The sequence below is a fragment of the Canis lupus genome, chromosome 6 (assembly GCF_003254725.2).
Source record: "Canis lupus dingo isolate Sandy chromosome 6, ASM325472v2, whole genome shotgun sequence".
Classification (NCBI taxonomy): Eukaryota; Metazoa; Chordata; class Mammalia; order Carnivora; family Canidae; genus Canis; species Canis lupus.
In genome coordinates, this window is record NC_064248.1 from 71,751,559 (window position 1) to 71,770,614 (window position 19,056).

Below are 19,056 nucleotides of genomic sequence, written 5' to 3' on the forward strand. Positions count from 1 at the left end.
CCATAATTGATAATGCTGTCACACATTGTAGTCATGGATTTGTTCCTCTTTGTAAATGGCTAATATGTAGCTTATATTGAATCTGATGCTTCACATAATTTATTGCTGAACATATGCTAGATTGCCTAACCACTGCAATGATATAAACAGTCTCATTTCTTGATGCATGGTCACTGTCCAACTTTAAAAAATTCAACATCTATCATAAACAAACTCTCTTTCCAATAAAGTACTGTAAATTCTAATATCTGGGATATTGGAATCAAGTTATTCTTAGGCAAGACTTGTAACTGTTTTATTATATAATATTCTCTGTCTAAAAAGGGTAAATATTTCTGGGGGGTCCATGACAGAAGGGATCTTTATCTCTTTGAAATATTCACTGTATAACTAGCAAAGGATAATGCGGTAGAGAAAATTCCAAAACTGTAGGAGTAAAATATGATAAATACTATAATAAATGATGACTTGGGGCATGGAGGAGACTGCACTAACTCAATATTAGAGAATTAAGGAAGATGTTTTGGGAAGAAGTGATATTTAAGATAAGATCTTAAAATTAATTAGGGTTCATACGATGAAAAGTGAGCAAGAATGTCTCAAAGAGACCAATGTGTACAAAAACAGAGAAGTGAGAGGAAACACATCACGTTGGGGAAGAGAAATAGTGTCTTGTGGCTGAAACATAAATGAGAGACTGCAAGTGGTGTGAGGCTTTGTAAATTGTTTCAATAAATTTTGTTTTTATCTTAAAAGCAAAGGGAAAACCTTGGAAATTTTAAATAAGGAAGGCCAGATGACCTAACTTGAGTTTTTAGAAAGCTAAGCTTAGCTATGGTATGACAACTGGTTAAAAGAATATGACAAGAAAACCTAGAGATGAGGACACTATTTAAGATACTGTGCAGAGTTCTACATGTAAAATAAGGAAGTTGCAGTGGGAGAGGGAGATAAGGGGAAAGATTCAGGAGATATTTAGAAAGTAGAACCGAAAATACAGAGATGAGTGAGGAAAACATGAGAGGAAGGACAGGAGGAATGAAGAAAAGGAGGAATAAGAAGAGTTACAGATGACTGGACTTTTTATATGGGCTTTCTGCAGAATGAGTGCCACGTAAGTATAGAATCCTAGGAAGTCCTGACCTTGTGTTACACTTTGCCCTCATCTCTCCTCTTACAGTTGCGGACAGTTTTCAGTTTATGAAGGTCAGTTGAAAATATCATTTCATGTGATCCTCACAGTAACCTTTGTGGAGTCATCATCAACTGTATTTCCAGGGAAAAAGTTTGTAAAGGGGCCAGAAAAAATAGGACACATGGAAGGAAGTAAAAGATGGCTACAGTGGCTGGAGGACAGGACAGAAAATGATCTGGGCAAGGTCAGAGATACAGAATCATGTAGAGTTGTTCAGGGCATATTAATAATTTTGAGATTTAATTCTAAGAACACAGGAAGCTTTTGGATGATTTTAAGCAATAGTGACATAATTGGTTTTATGTTAAGATACTATTCCAGTAGATCTATAAGGAGTGGAGAGGAAGTGGAGCAGAATGAAGGGAAATAAGTCAAATGACTATCTCAGTAGTTACAGTGATAAAGATGGCAGCTTTGACTAGCATGATGATGGGTGAAATTTTGAAAAGGGATAGATTCGAGATACATAGCTCATCACTTTTGCTTTTGTTCATTGTTGTTCACCACAGTCTTTGCTTGTGCAAGAAGGCAAGAAAAAGATATAAAAAGACATACAGATTAAAAAGAAAGTTTTCTTTATTTACAGACTACAAAATAATCTATGTGGAAAAACCCAAGGAATGTAGACAAAAGCTTCTCGAGTGGATAAGTAAATTTAGCAAATTTGTAGAATAGTAGGTTGATATTCAAATATTAATTATATTTCCCTTTTAGCAAAGAACCCTTTGAAATAAAAAATAACATTTATAATAGTATCAAAACACAAAATGCATAGAGATAAATCTAAAAAAATATTCGAGGTTTGTATGTTAAAAGCTACAAATATACTCATGACAGAAACTAAAAAAGACCTAACTGAAGGGAGAGTTATACCATGTGGACTGATCAGAAGATTCAGTATGCTTAAATTGTTCCTCCCAAATTGATCTATAAATTCAATGGGATCTACCCATCTCCCTAAAATTCCAGTGGGCTTTTTTTTTTTGATAGAGATAACAAATTCTAAAATTTATATCAAAAGGCAAAACTCCTGGGCAGCCCCTATGGTCCAGCGATTTGGCGCCACCTTCAGCCTGGGCTATGATACTGGAGACCCGGAATCGAGTCCCACATCGGGCTTCCTGCGTGGAGCCTGCTTCTCCCTCTGCCTGTGTCTCTGCCTCTCTTCTCTGTGTCTGTCATGAATAAATAAAATAAAATCTAAAAAAAAAAAAAAAAAAAAGGCAAAAATCCTAGAAGAGCCAAAGTAACTCTTTTAAAGAAGAACATAGTTGGAGGAGTCATACAACCTGATTTCAAGACTTAAATATAACCTTTCAATATAATATGGTATTGGTGTAAGTGTAGACATATATTGATGGAACAGAGTCCGAAAATAAACACATATATACAGTCAATTGATTTTTGATAAAAGTACCGAAAATAATTTAATGGAGAAAGGAAAGTTTGTTTTTTTTTTTTTTAACAAATCATGCTGGAAAATTAAACATCCATATTAAAAAACAAATCAACAAAAGAAAAACAAAAGCTCATACCTGTGCTATTGAAAAAAAGAACATGGATAGTTTTTCTAAATGTAAAACCTAAACCTCTAAGAATTCTATTAAAAACATAGGAGGAAATCTTTGTTGCCTTAGTGATGCAATCATATTTTAGAAAGGATACAAAAAAAAGTGATTTAAAAGGTTGATAAAGTAGACATCATTGAAAATAGAAACTTCTTTGAAGACATCACTAAGAATCATGAAAAGGCAAGCCACAGACTAGAGAAAAATACTTCCCAAACGCATAGCAGATGAAAGACTTCTACCTAGAATCTAAGAACTCTTACAAAGTAAATAATAAGGCAATCTGAACAAACACTTCACCAAAGAAAGAGGTATGAACACACATAGACATGTGAAAAGATTATCAACATCACTAGTTATTAGAGAAATATTAAATGATACTACAGTGATCTGCCATTTCAGACCTACCTAAATGGCTAATATTTTATTTTAAGCAGATAACAAAAAAGTCCTGGCAAGGATGTGTAGCAACTGACATTCTAATACACTGCTGGTGGGAATTCATAATGATATAAATACTGTAGAAAAACTCTTATCATAAGATCTAGTAATCATCTCTTACATATTTATTCAAGACTAATGAAACCATCCACACAAATACCTGAATGGTTTTAGCGATCATATTCACAGCAGCTCTGAAGTCAGAATAATCATCAAATGGTCAATGCACAAACAATTAAATTGTGATATATCCACACAATGGAATATTATTCGGAACAAAAAAGAATGAATTACTGAAAATCAACAACATGATTCCATTTACAGGATATTCTCAAAAAGGCAAACCTATACAGACATAAATCAGATGAGTGATAGCTGGGGGCAAATTTCCAGTCTAAGTAAGTAAATAGAGCAACAAGACATAAAAGCAACTCAAATAAAATGAAGAGACAGATGCAGATAAAATTTACCTTAAATCTCAAGTATGTGTATATTTTTCATATGATTAGATTTCCTACCTCTCTTGTCTACATGTGCACGGAGCAGATAATCTATATTCTCACCAAAAATTAGGCTTACTCACTAAGTCCCACTTTTAGAAGGTATCCATTTATGGGATGCAAAATTATTAGGAAAAGCAATTCTCTTTTCCATAATGTGAGACAAACAGAAAGCAGTTCTGATAAGTTATTGTTATGTGTTGCTACTTTCAGCTCACCCCTATATACACACTGAAAAGCGTCTAGAATCTAATCTCAAAAAATAAGTATTACAATGTCCACATTATTTGCACCAGCTGCCATGTGATCATAGTCATTTGCTTGTTTTATTAACCACAGATAAATCAAAGCCTTACACTTTAATAAAATATAGCCATGCTTGTGTGTGCCTGGGTCTAGGAATCACACAGTTAGGACAATAAGTTTCCTGGATTTGGCACCTGCTTTAAAACAAATCGAAGTTGTTTACTTTATCCTCACCTTGCCAACCCACCAAGAGTGATGATTTTGAGGAAGACAAAAATGTTTCTTGAAGTCATGAAAATGCATAGAATCCTGGAAAATGGAAACACTTCGCAGGATGTCTTACCTGGCTTGAGATGAGCGAATGGAATCTCACCGGTGAGAAGTTCCCACAGACACAGGGCGTAGCTGAAAACGTCAGCTTTGATGGTGTAGCGTGTGCACTGCGTGAACACCTCGGGAGCCATCCAGCGGAGGTTCTGCGGGTTCGGAAACATCCAAGAGTCATCTACCAAGTGTTTACTTAGTCCACTGTGGAACGGTCTTCCTCTTAGTAAGCATTTAAGTGTTGCCCCATTGTTCTCAAAAGATATAAATGTAAAATAACATAGATTGTCCTGCACTGGGCAACACACTGGTGTGTTCATACATAAATAGCATGTTTACTATTGTTGATCCTTTTTACAAAAGGGTTTTTAAAAAAAATCACTGGAGGATCGTGATGTTCATAATTTTTCCAAAAATACTGGGATAGTATTAATCGTCAAGTAACCCCGCGTCTTATAAAATGATGATCACAGCAGCAGCACTTTCTGTTTACTTCTGAGCATCTCTTCCCTAGAAGCCATACAAGCTTCCGAGAAGCCAACCACGATTCGTCCAAGAGCTCTGTGCCTCCCTGGGGGGGTGAATCACACACTGTGGGAGGCACCTTCCCTCCTTTAGATCTTCAGGTTGTAATTTCAGAAAGTCACTAAATTAAACCCATCGATAGCGCCCTCATGACTGAGGAGAGAAAGGATCTTGGGGGAGTGCTCAGAATGTTCCTCTGAAGCAGATCTCTTACTGGCAGAATGATGTGTGCCATTCTCCTTTGTTCACCCAGTTGTGTTATTTCTGAAGGCCATGTGCGCGATATTCCAGGAAGAGAGGCTATAAAATGTTATAATTTTCTTCCTACAAAGTTTTATATTCATGTTTTGATGGCATTATTTACATTCTTTTCACTGGCAGTTATGCTTTTTTTTTTTTTTTTTTTTGGTTTTAAATATAAGCTTCCATTCTGGGATGCAAATGCATAATTTTGGTTTATTTGTGGTTTAGGGGAAAGAGCACCAAGTTTTGAGTCACAAGATGAAATTTCCAGTTCTAGCTCTACTACTGCCTGCTTGGGCAGCTCTGGAAAAATCTCATGTGCTTCCTGGACCTCAGATTCCTCAAGGGTAAAACAGAGGAGGCAAGCCCTTCCAGCTCTAACATCCCGTGGCTCTATATACCTTCTTAGTGAACTTCGCCAAACACCTCCTTTCTTTGTGCTTCCACTGAAGGAAACCGATATTCTTTTATTGCTGCCCCCAAAGTTCTATGGAGAGCTGGCTGCTGATAATTATTTTGAGGTGTCTACCTTATTTTGAAATCATGCATAATTACAGCATTCCAAGAATATCTATATTCCCACTATGGGGCTTATATGCAATTCTTCCTCAAGCGCTTTCACATCCCAAGTAGCCTCCACTTACGTAGCAGATTGTGCATTGTGTCGCAACATCGTGTACATGGGAGTGGGCATGCAATATGCCCATTTTCCCACGGAGGGTAATAGAGTAATTAGCCAACTTACACAAGGCCACATAACTAGTAAGAAACCAAATAGCCTTCAAAATAAATCTAGAGTAGGGCTGTGCTCAAAGGCTACACTGCTAGGAAAGAAAAAAAATAAATGCTTGCTGTTGGTGACATTCGATTCAATTTTCTTTCAACCAAAGTTTATTTAGCCAGTCTGGATGTATTTTAGAGTCACCTGAGGGAACTTTTAAAAGATGCAGGTACCCAAGATCAACCGCAGGCCAATGAAATCAGAATTTCTGGGGGTTGGAAGTAAATGGTGTGATTTTTCAAAGGTTTCTGACGTGGTTCCAATGTGCAGCCAGGGTTGAGAACCATTGACTTGCCACTCTCTGTGTCCCAGGTACTGTGTGTCCTGTCAGAAAGAGGACCCTCTTCCTACCTCCCTTGTACTTCATATCTTACCATTCTCCTCTTGCTCACTGCCCTCCAGTCATTCTGTCCTTGACACACAGAGAACTTCCTGCTTCAGGGCCTTTGCACTTACTGCTCCCTCCATCTATATTGCACCCCCCTCCCCGCTGCCTCACATGGATGACTGTTGGTCAGATCTCTCATCAAATGTTATCTTTCCCTCTTGCTCTGTCTAAATGGCACCTCTGCCACTCTACATTCATATGCTGTGCTTTGTTTTTTCTTTATAGCACTTATCGCTACTAATATATATTTTGCTAAATTGTTCAGTGTCTAACTCCTTCTAGTAGAATGTTAGCTTCGTAGGACCATGAAAATTAATTTGTTCACTGCAATATTCCCAGTGCCTAGAAGAATGTCTGGCATCTAGTAGGTAGTCCATAAATATTTGTTGGATGAATGAGTGAAATCTAACTGGGGGGAGCATGCATCACAATACAACATGTCCATGATGTGGTTCTTGCCTTCCTCTCTAGCTTATCTTTTACTCTCTTCCTCACACTAGTGCATGCCAACAATGCCAACCTATTTGAAGTTCCCCTGGGAAGTCTGCTATTTCTTTGTCCCCTGTGTCTTTGCTCATACTGTTGTTCACTTCTATCTGCCACTCCCTTCCGTTTTCTCCTACACCTAATTTACTTCCATTCATCCTACCTGAGTTCCCAGGACTCTTTGTCACACCTTATTTACCACCAAACTTCCACACTGCTTTAAATCTATATGCTTATTACCATGTTTTCCCCATTAGAAAATGAGCTCCTTGAGATCAAGGACTAAGGTTTTCTTCAAATGTTGCATTTCTGGCCCTTTAAACAATGCCTGATACAAGGTAGGTCTTCAGTAAAAGTTTGTAGAGTGAATGAATAAGAGTTTAAATTAGCAGTGCAAAATGCACAAAAGCACAAACAGAAAAGTAATGGGGAGGAGGCAGCATATTAGGGAAAGGAAGGCACTTATGGATAAAATTTCCTGGGCCTCGCAAGATGAGTAGACTCCTTCTAGCTGGGGAATGGAGAGCTATCCAGGGAGAGAAATGCATACTAGCAGAGTCACAGGGATATGAAGGTGAATGGCATGTCTGGGGAATGGCTAGGAGGCTTGTGTGCTGGGGTAGAGGGGGCTTGAGAGAACTAGCTGTGAGAGAAGAGATTACAGAGCGGCCCTAATCCAGACTGGGGAGGACAGGAGGCTGTCAGGTACTGAATTTTGATTTTGGCCTATGGGTAGTAGGTAGTTGGTTGTTCTTTTCTTTCTTTCTTTCTTTCTTTCTTTCTTTCTTTCTTTCTTTATTCTTTCTTTCTTCCTTCCTTCCTTCCTTCCTTCCTCTTCCTTCCTTCCTCCTTCTTTCTTTCTTCTTCTTTTTCTTTCTTTCTTTCTTTCTTTCTTTCTTTCTTCTTTCTTCTTTCTTTCTTCTTTCTTTCTTCTCTTTTCTTTCTTTCTTTTCTTTCTTTCTTCTTTCTTTCTTAATATTTATTTATTTGAGAGAGAGAGAGAGAGAGAGTGTGTGTGTGAGCACATGGAGGGGAGGGTAGAGGAAGAAAGAGAAAAGGAATTCAAGCAGACTCCCCACTGAGCAGAGCCTGATGAAGAGCTTGATCCCGACCCCAAGATCATGACCTGAGCGGAAATCAAGAGTTGGATGCTTAACCAACTGAGCCACTCAGGCGCCCCTGGTAGTGGGTATCTGTGATGGCTTATAGAAGGAGATTAATTGTCAGAACCCAACACTTGGCTGATGCTGCCAAGAATGAATTGGAAGGGAGTATTGGGCATAGAATCCTACTTCTAATCCAGAAAAGAGATGATGAAGACCTGAACTGAAGTGGACGATAAGAGGTTGGGTTGAAATTAAAACAAGCATAGAAACATAGATAGAAAAAGTGAACAGAGTTAGTGGAAGCAAGGAAGGAAGGAATGGAAAATTACCTCAAAGTTGGGTAATTAAATAACACAAGCAGTCTAGAAAAAGAAGTTACTTTCTGGAGGTATGTGGGGAGCAAAGGAAAGAGCAGGTAATGAATTTAATTGCAGAAATTTTGAGTACAATTATGCTTGCTTCAGATGTTATAACTTATATTTTACTTAAACATTAATGCTTGGTTATAGGACATATTGCCTTATGATGCTAAAGTAGAAAAAAGTTGTTAATAGATGCTTTTAATAGAATTTACAAATTCTACAGTTACTGAGTGAATGTGAACTTCACTACTTAATCAGAAGATCTAAAAAGGAAAGCCAATTAGCCATGCCTGCCATGTACTTTTTCAGTTAAATTTGAAACAAATTCTGTATTATTTTATCCATCTCATTTTCCAAATATATATCTAATCTATTTTTCTGGTAGAGCCTTGAAAGAGTTCTTTTGAGGGTTTACTGAAAATAAAAACATAAAACATTATCCTGCCCCTGGGACAATGAGAATGGTTCCAGCTAACGCTGCTCTCATCTCACTTCGTCTCATGCTGAGTTTACACATTTTAATTGTTTCATAATTATAGGAAACATAAGCAGCAACAAACCCCAGGTTGTTTTGTCATGTTGTCTTCATCCAGAGACTGTAGAAATCTTGATTCTGAGGGAGAGAAAAAAACGAATTCATGTCAAAGGAAATGTCTTTAAAAACAGTCAAAATCACAGCTAAAATTTTGAAACCCCAAGAAACCTCCACCTTATTTAAGTGCTCACTTCCTTTCTTTTATCTGGGGATATCAAAGAGGAAAAACTGAAAATAAACAATATACTTTTAAGATTCAGGATCACTGAAATTTGAATGACTTAGAAAAGTATAACTGTCAGTGTGAAATCCATTTTCAGATTCATCATAACAATATTTGGTGCCAACTAGGAATGAAGAAAGAGGACTGATGTCATTTGGGGTATTATTCATAGAAATCTCACCTCCAAAATCTGCCACCACAGCATGCCCATCCTCACAGAGAAGAATATTGTGACTGTAACAAAACAAAACAAAACAAAACAAAAAACAGCTTTGAGTAAACTTTATGATTTCTAAATCTGGCACCTTAAGGTAGAGGATGGTATTTGTTCACCCAGAGACTAAAGAAGCACAAAAGATGACCAGAAATCTTAGGTTAGTGACTCTGATTTTCTTAATTTTGCTAATTCAAAAGGTGTATTTACAAAATCATTTTTTTTTAATCTAACTTTGAAAGTATACAAAGTATCCAACTTTGGATAAATCCTCTAAACTTATCAAAAAGTCCCATTAGCTGAAGATTAGTTTTTCAAATCTTTGAGGTTCAGTTTCTAATACAATTGTAATAGATGAGGCCAAAGGCATCTGTGAACATAATGAGAGTCAGAGTAAGGGAACCAGCTTGCTGGAACCCTCGGCATACAGTTCCAGTCAGGGCCTGACATGAACACGGTAAAAGGAAAGAAATTCCACATTCCTTTGTGGGAAATTGTCTTGGCTAATATCTTCTAGCTACAGTTCCAGGAAGAAGGAGTGTTTTTAAGCATGATACCAGCTAAGCCACTTTTAAGGTCTTAGGGAGGAAAAGGTATAAAGATCACCAGAGTCTTTTCAACCCAGAATTCAAGCTAGATTAAGAACATCCTTCCTTTTCAAAAAGTAAATCAAGGCTGGGAAAGCCCAAAAGAGGTCATTCCTCCCACATATTGGTGAAATGAGTTGTGGGATATCTTATGGACAAGCATATCATGATGGAAGATTGTCTCTGGGTGCTTCTTGCTGAATGCCTTTTTTTTATGCTCATGTCGCATTTGGCTTGTAAATGAGTCATTTCAGTATTAGGAGATCCTCCACTGGATTTCTTTTAGTGTCTATAGACTACACTATATTTATTTTATTTGCTCTATCCTTAATTGTTTTTGCTTTGTGATCCATATGAGGAAAGCACTATTATTATCTAGACCTGAATAAGATATTGAATCCTTTACATAAATGCTTTTTTGGTGCCGATTGGAGCTTTATGAGAAAGTTACTTTTGAACTTCCATAGTATCATTACTGGGTTTTATTTCTGTGATATAGGCTTAATCCTCTTTTCAACTACCAAAAATCTAGAATATATTTAAAGTCACTTTGCTTGGAAAAACCCAGTGTAGAAGTACTCATGGATGTCAAAAAAAACAAAAACCAAAAACCAAACAAAAACAAAAACCAAACCCAATATGCTCTCTCTTTGACTACAAGTTTATCAGTTGCTATGTGTGATGTGATGACTGTCATGATAAAGAACTTAATGGCATTAGGAGCTCTCTGGAAGTTCAAGTACAACAAGAAAAATGCATCTAATGTTGTACCACTAGATGCTCTGAAGGATCTATGAAAGTTTCAATACCACAATCCCTTCGTCTATCAAAGGATAATGGGTGTTACATTTTAGAGATATCATTAAAACACATACTGAGCATGGATTCCCCAATCATAACACATTTATATGTATAGCATCCTCCCTATTATTTTATTTTAATTCCAATTAGTTCCTTAGAACAATGGTTATTTAAAACAACAGTATAATTTCAACATGCAAAACACATTTGTAAATGGAGCTGCTACTCTAGTTAAATATAGGGAAAGGCTCTCAGAACCACTAGTTGAACTTTCACTTTTTCCATAATAGTAGTCATCAGGGCAATAGCTTAAAACCATAGATTTTGAGAAGCCCCAGGTAAGTTACATCTGCATGGCGTATTTATTTATTTGTTTGCCTCAATTTCTTCCAAAGTCAATATTTTATGTTATTGAGAATGATTATACCAGCTAGCTGGAGTTGGGGTGGAAGGTTTAGCAAAATTTTACTCTTATCAAAGAAATTTAAGGGAATTTGGTTACTGGCCCACCCAGTGCATCATGGTATGAGAAGCAGGGTATCTCAGGGCACATGGGTTATGCTCATTGCTGTACCTCTGGTGTTTTTAGTGCACACAATTACATGGGAACATTAATAAACATTTGTTGAACAAATAAATGAATAGAAACTGAAAACAGTCATGAGTACTTTTTGAATATTACTCATCAGGATGCCTGGGTGACTCAGTGGTTGAGCATCTGCCTTTGGCTCAGGTCATGATCCTGGAGTCCTGGGGTTGAATCCCACATCAGGCTCCACATGGGAAGCCTGCTTCTGCCTCTGCCTATGTCTCTGCCTCTCTCTCTCTCTGTGTCTCTCATGAATTAAAAAAAAAAAAGAATATCACTCATCAATCTACTGATAAATATTTAGATTTTGTAGAATTCTACAATTGAAAGGGACATTAGAACTTAGTTTAACCCTCTTAGTTCCTAGACGAGGAGTCTAAAGCTCAAAGAACCTAAGTGTATCAATGAGGAGATTATACGGGTAACCAGTAACAGTGAAAAAATAGATCCAGTTCATGTAGGCCACCCTCTCAGATCTAAAACAGGGACTGGCAAACAGTAGGAGAGAAATGCATTTTATGAGTCATTCTTGTGTTGTTAGGGACCTTTCCCCCAAGCATGACATTTACTTTCCTCACATTATCAGGACACTCTTGAGGGATGCAAAGTGAGGCAAGTTATGAATTTCATCTTCAAGGAACTTAAAATCAGCTGATAAAAATAAAGATGAATGTGGATTATGTAAGAATGCAAAGAAAATAGTGTAGGTTTTAAAAAAGGAAATTATTTTTGAAGTGGGCCTTGAGGGAAAGTCTGTAAGTCTATAAATATAAATTGGCTGAATGCTGGTCATGTACCAAGAAATTTTCTATATACTGGCATATAGTGGTGGTGAACAAGACAGCAATGAGTTGATGAGCTCATGTTGTGGTGCAGAGGAAATGGGGCAGAAGATGAGAGGAGGAAAGAAGTCTAAGTTGGGGGATGATCTTAGTAAAGGCCAAGAGTTGGGGATGCCTATAGTTTGTAGCAAGAATTATAGGAAGAATTTACTCACTAAATTGGAGAGTTCACACTGCAGAATAATGGAAGGACATTGAGTGGAGGTGGTGTTGGGTTATTACAGGGAATGAAAGCTGGGAAGGGAAGGGAATTCTAGGTCTGATACCAGGAGACAGTACATTTTTATGCCTCGGGTGCAATGCTCTGAAAGCAGAGAGATTAGTATTCAAGAATAATTATAGGCCCTGAGTAAGAAGTACAAATGTAAAAAGAGTGGGAAACAAACAAGATAGCATGAATCCATCAAAACATCTGAAAAAAAAAAAAGTGCCTAGGTGCTGGGATAGCTTAGATATGGAGGACTAAGGGGAACAGAAAACTGAGGATCATCCTTCACTATCCTTCAAGTTTTCTAGTTTGGAGTTCTTAAGCACAAAGCAATGATATATCCAATTAGAAAGGATCATCTTTTTAAAAATCCTATGCTTTTTCATGGAAAGGGTAGTGGCTGACTCGGGAGGCTGAGAAACTCGACTGAAGTCAATGCTGTGCTTGGCAAGACTGGACTCACCAGACAACTATTGTTTTTTATCAAATGGAAACAAACACGAGCTCTTGGGTTCTTAGCAAATAATAGCAAATTAAACAAAACAAAGGATGAAGTGACAGTTTAGGAACCCAGGGCTCTCTCAGTTCATGGCAGCACATGGGACCAAAGGTCAAAAGGACGCTATGAAAATAACACTGCGGGACTTCAGGCAGTGCTGGAATAAAATGGCATTTTCTAGTCACGTGAAGATAGTCTTTTGGGTTTGTCCATTCCTTCTCTAGTCACTCAGTAGCAATGGGAACTTTTAGAACTACCTCTAAGACTCAGACATTCAATTTTTAGTTAGTGCGGAGCCATAGTTCCTACCTAGGCAGGGGTGACGCTGGGAGCATCGGTGCTAATCAGTGACAGCACTACGGCTTTGTGGTGGCCCTTGTGGCGGGTCTGAGAGTCATCAGCATTGGAGCTGCGGGTACCCAGGGAAGAGGACGAGCTTAGAGCTGAAGCCAGCTAAGGCAATAGACGTGGTACAGTTATTATTAGTGAAAGCTTCAAGAGTTTATTGCTGAGATTGGTCCTGAATGGCATGTTTTGAGGGGAGCAAACAATAGTGAAAAATTGTGGGGTGGTAACAGAGAAGGTAGCAGTAAAGAAAAAAAGAAGTAAATATTGCATGAGAGCCTCCTGGTGTTTTCGTGATCTTTCCATTACTCATGGAGCCATCCCGTGGCTGGCATTAGCGTATCTAGTCGATGGATGGGTAAGCGAGGATCAGAGGGGTTGCATGAGATGACCAGTCTTCCAGCTAGTGGGGGGGGGGGAAGCAGCATTTGATTCTCAGGTTCCAGAGTTCGCCCTTTTTAGGAGAGGCTGACTCCCACGTCACCCAAGTAGGCCCCGAGGAGCCAGGACTCTTCCAGTTGGATGTCTAGACAGAAATTCCAGAAAAGTCTGCTGGAGTGAATGAAGGAAGACCCACCGGTTAGTGCTAAAAATTCCCGCACTCAATGTATGACTATAAGTAATGAGAATGGAGTCGACAAGCTACGTGGAAATCAGCCTAACACGCCTCTGACCCACCAGCACGTAGCAGGCAAAGAAGAACATCTTCCCTTCTAGAGTGTGGCTAACATGGCACATGGAGGGGATGAAGCACAGTCCCTGAGAACAGGAAACCTGCCATCGGACCTGGGAATCAAGCGAGGCAGACAAAGAACATCGTCAGGATCAGAAGAGTGCAAGAAAACAAAGTGATGGGAATTCTAAGACTTCTTCTTCCCCAAGAGACCACCAGGGAGGTTCATTTTGATCTGTTTGCTTTTATATAAAATTCTGGGGGAGGCAGTTTTCTGTGACACATGATGCTTTACAGAGCATAACATCTGGTACAAACAGCCCTGTGAGTCGGACCCTTTTGATCTGGATTTGATGGATGGACAAGCCTGTCGGCAATGGATGGAACCAGCACGTTAGCCCAAGTCCTACCCATGGGGGGGAAACGGACTGAGAAATAAGGGGCAGGAGATGGGAAGACCTGGGTTACACTGGAAGGAGGGAGGACGGTGGTGAACGGATGTTGTAATAAGCACACATGTACACGTAAGCAGTGCACACACACACTTGCCCCCTAAACTCTCTGGAAACACCTTGAAGGGTCACGTGCTGCCGAGGAACGCTCTCCAGATCGCAGCGGGTTTGGTAAAACCCTACAGGTAAGTGTGAGAGACAAAGGCCAACAAGTCCTGCATTCCTACCGTAGTTTTTGGCCTTTCTGGATTTAACATTTTGGTTTCACCTAGATGAGCGTGACTCTAAGAGTCCACACCGTTTGTGAACTAGTGATTTCCTTGTGTCAAGTGAGGCTCAAGCTCGCAAGTACGTTGCTTAGCTGGTGAGTGTGCCAAGTCGACCTCCCAGCATCGGCAGCTCAGAGGGCTTCAGTGCTGTCTTTAGGCTTCATTGCCGTCTTTGGGGCTATCGCTACATATTAAATAAAGTAAAAAAAAAATTAAAAAGGGGGTGTCATTGGGCTCCAGGGAGTGGAGGCGAGGGCGCCGGGCCTTACAGGGCACCCGGCAAGCTGGAGGGGCAGTCGGCGACCTGGGCACCCGCACAGGTCGCCCTCGCTGCTGTGAGGGCCTCGTTCTGCGGAAGAAACCACGGTTCCCGCTTTCAGGGAGCTCACAATCTGCCTGGGAGTGAAGCGCGGACTGAGGGAAGAAGCATCATCGTGCATAAGCTAGACTGTCAAGCGGCTTCCACTGCCGGACGCCTAGAAAAGAACACAGGGACTGTGCGGGTTCCTTCGGGAAAAGGTCATTAAAGTGGAAGAGAAGGTCTTTAAGAAACAGGGATGGATGAACAGAAGGTCCTATGTAGGATAAAGACCTGGAGCCAGAACACCTGGTTTTTGCTATGACCGGTCTCGTGAATTTGGACGAATAATAATTTTCACTCCTGGAGTCTTCCTTTCTCATCTTTGAAGCTCGTGAGAAGGATGGAGGATGTTAAGGGGTCACCCATGGAGTCTTACAAATGCCAAAGTGCCGAGTAGGTGCTGGCCATCGTCACCACGCAGCCGCCGGGCTCCCGGGGGTCTGTCCGACTCCCGAACAAGGCCCGTTGTCAACTACGAAGCCACGCACCTGTCAGGTAGCAGGTGATGAGCCTTGGAAGCAACGTGACTTTCTGAGTCCAGACCCCCAGGAGAAGCTGACTTCGCTGTGGGGATGTCTCAGCCCGCCCTTGCCCCAGAGCCACCCTGGTCCCCCCACTCCCATCGTCTGATCCTATAAAACTGTCAAGGCTGCGAGGGGACGAGCCTTTCACCTACAGGCAGCTTGGCCCCCCTGACCCGCGGGCCCCGCAGTATTCGGAGGTGCTTCCAGTTTTTGTCTTTTTATCATGAAGCTAATGATTTGGGTCAATTGTTTATGGACCAGAACTGTGTATTTATCTCTTTGAAATGTCCGTCCCTTCCAGACGACTCCACAACAAAGTTCTTTTAGCCTCAACAATGCACAATTCAGAAGAATATAACCGAAGGCGACGTTTCCTTCGTCCAGTGCAAATACAAGCTCTCTCCGACCTTCAGCTCTTCCTTCCAAAGCAACACAGTTCACTTTCCGAGAAGAATGACCTGTTTTCAGTGTGTGTGTGTGTGTGTGTGTGTGTGTGTGTATTTGTATCTTTTAAGTATTTTCTCCAGTTTTCTCTCAGACAAAAGTGGATGGAAGTTAAATTCTACTGGTTCTTCCTGACATTTTTTTTTTTCCCTCCAACCTCAGAACTGAGTTAATTTAATGAAGTCATTATGTAAGCATCATGAGTCTTCTCATTTTAATTGCCTATATTGAAAATTTACCTAAAGTGCTCAAATGATTCATAATCAGTTGGTTATGCACTATAGTCCAATACTAATTGTCACTATTAATCAGACTGGCCTGATTATTAGGCCATTTTCCAATTCTGACTTTCTTCCAGAGCCAGACTGAAGTTCATGATGGCTTTGGAAGGATCAAGGTGACTTGCTCCTTTCACTCTGCTACCATTAAGAGTTTTTTTTTTTTTTTTTTTTAAGCCACAAAAAAAGCCCCACATAAATATTAATTCATTTTTTTTCTGAATTATAGAGCCATGTAATTGCCTGTGTCAGTTGCTACTAACAAACACTAGTTTAAGGGCACCATGGCCAACCTCTCAGTGTCCTTATTTGAAGAGATGACAGCCTCAGAAGTGTAAACCTCATAAGGCAACAGCAATGCTCCCCAGACTTGCTCTAAGCCACTGTTTTCTGATAAATGCCTGAAGGTGATTAGCTTACATGATTAAAGACACATGGCTATCGGCATGCCTGGAAGCATTCCAAGGGTTAAATCGGTGGAAGCAATTAGGCTTCATTTCGAATCTCATCACACTGTGAAAGTCATTAGTTTACAAACACATCTGCCTGACAAGCAATCATTCAGACCTGATGCTGAGGAGTCCTGGATCTGCCTGCTGCCACATTTTGCTGGTGGTACTACTTGATGGCCCAGAACTCTCCTCCTGCTCCAGACCTCCCCCCCGCCCACCCCCAGGGAGTCCCACCTTCTTGACTTTCAGCAGAGTCAACTACACTGTTCTCTCCTATCAAGCTCCTCTTGAAAACCCTTCTCAAACCGTGGCCACGACTGAACTAAATGTGGCTCGGTGCCTGTCGGTATGTAACCCCCATACCCTGAGCTGCTTCCAATTTGTTTCAAGTACAAGGTGAGGTGCTTCCTAGATCCCTGAAACGCAGTACAACTCACATCTATGTGCTTTGGAGTTTCGTTCCTTTGCCTAAGGAAAAAAAAAAAATCTTCCAAGTCATCTGGATCAGCTCCTTGCAGTCACGGATGTATTATCGCATTCTCTCCCTCTTTTTCTCTCTCTTTGACATTTTTCTTTCGCTGCTTCATACATCATTAGGGAACAAAAGCCAATCAAAAAAAAAAAAAAAAAACTCAGTACCTTCATGAGGGGTGATGGCTGCGGATTTTGAGTGGGAGCCCCAGACAATAGAGACAGCACATTTAGGTTCAGAGACCATGTTGGTATTTCCTTATTATGTATGTTAGGGGGTGATTAGACCCTCAGCAACCACTTGAAGTTCCCTCACAATTAGGGATGCACAGAAACCCGGTTAACAGATTGTACGGTAACGTCAGAAATCATGTACTTTGCTTTACAAACTAGTAAAGCCTCCAGCTCTATTCTGGAAATCTTTGTACTGCTGGGCCCGACATAAACTGTTCCAGGGCTCCCACCGTAGTCAGAAAATATTGTTATTGTTTTTTTGCTGTTTCTCTCTGCCAGAAAAGTGAGGCCACTGGAACTCTATTTTTTTTTGGATTTTATTTCATCAGGGCACCTCTCCCCAACAAAGGGCAGAGAATCCCAAGCCTAGGTGCCCCCTTCTTAGTCTCTCCGAAGGCAGTTCTTCACTAAAAATAAGAACCGTGATTTTATTTTTCACGCTGCCAAAAGCAACCCTAGTTGGGCTTCATGCATACTGACTGAAGATAGCTTGTATCTACCACTGGTTCTTTAGAAAAGGCACGCCGGGGAAAACCCATGTTGACCACAAAATAGGCCCTCAAACACATTCAGGAGCAGCAGTCTACAGATCTTGAGCACAATACAGGAAAGAGGGAAGGAATTTACCAGAGCCCCATATCATTAACTTCTAAACACTGAAAGCCTAATTTCAGTGAACTCTTGGAAACCATGGAAACAGAACACTCCAATGAATGCAAAGGATCGCAGAACCTTGACTTTTCCTAAAACAAACTTCAGTCTGTCAGTAGAAGTATATTTGAAGGCTTACCTCTAAAGCTACTGGATTTGTCCCATTGCCAGCAGGATTGAAGAGGTGGATTATAAGATTTGTATTGTGGTTAAACCCATTTATTGAGAGTAATGTGAAAAAAAAATAACCTCCATACTCTTCACTTACTATTTGCTCAACACCATGAAATGCGAGTGGAAGAGTGATAATAACTGAATAAATCAACTGACACACACACACTCACGCAATTGATCGTGAGATTTCTACGAGTTAGTGTCCTAGAATCAAGAAGCAAGTATAATCTCTGTTTCTAGATGTGGCTACAGTTTTGCTTATTCCTCTTCATGAGGAATATTATCTTATGAGGATGAGGCGTCTTAGGTATGCAACCTGCAAAATCTGAAATCTATGAAGGAAGAACTTGAAGGGCTTTTTTTTTGTTTCGGTTTTTGTTTTTTGTGTGTTTGTTTTTCCCAAGGTTACCAGATTCAGCCACTGACTAATAAGTGTTCTTTTTCCTGCTTCTCCCACTTCCCTCTCCCCAATCTCTGAGGACCTAAGCATGTCTCCAGCCTCTGTTAGGTGTGGATATATAGAGGCTAAGGGCACCAGCGGCTTGTACCAAGAAATGTGCTAGGACTCTTCCCACCCACGTTTAAGAAACCAGATCCCAAATGGGGTCTTTGGCAACATGCCTTCTGAGCATAAACACTCAAACACACAAGGTCTATTTTGACCCTCAATGTCCAGGATTTAATTTTATCGTGCAGAGATAATGGGAACAAAGAAATAAGGCCAGAGAGAGGAGAGAATGAAAACAAATATATAAGGACATGTAAGAGAAGCAGAATCTTTCGAGTCTGGCGTGGCAGGCACCATTGATATTCTGTGTACCAAGTTTCCTGTTTCAAGACCCTGAAGTAGGTGTGCATGTGTTGAGCAGAGGAGGCTGAGCTTAAAAATAACAGCTGAGACGAGAGCTGGGCTTTATCAGCAAAGGTTTCCTGAATTAAGTAGAGCAGCCTCAGACTTGGGCAACTCCATGAGAGCAGGCAAGGGGGCTCTAACTCTCACAGGCAGAGGCTGTGCTCCTGCAGAGCTTGACCTCTAAAGGAGTGTCCCCTTCTAACCTGAGCCAC

At 40.2% G+C, this 19,056-nt stretch overlaps 1 protein-coding gene across 10 annotated transcripts in view; it reads right to left on the reverse strand.

Annotated features, from left to right (window-relative positions):
• The window catches only part of TNNI3K (TNNI3 interacting kinase), a 284,880-nt gene that overhangs the window by 90,886 nt on the left and 174,938 nt on the right, over positions 1 to 19,056 (reverse strand). For 8 of the 10 annotated variants that reach the window (XM_049111790.1, XM_025417974.3, XM_049111789.1 and 5 more), the window contains 3 exons: positions 9,105 to 9,157; positions 8,726 to 8,778; positions 4,294 to 4,426 (listed from right to left, as the gene is read on the reverse strand). In XM_049111790.1, the coding sequence (XP_048967747.1) occupies positions 4,294 to 4,426; positions 8,726 to 8,778; positions 9,105 to 9,157 (239 nt within the window). Of the gene's footprint in view, positions 1 to 4,184; positions 4,427 to 8,725; positions 8,779 to 9,104; positions 9,158 to 19,056 lie in introns of all 10 variants that reach the window. The other 2 variants (XM_049111792.1, XM_049111793.1) reach the window with 1 other exon arrangement.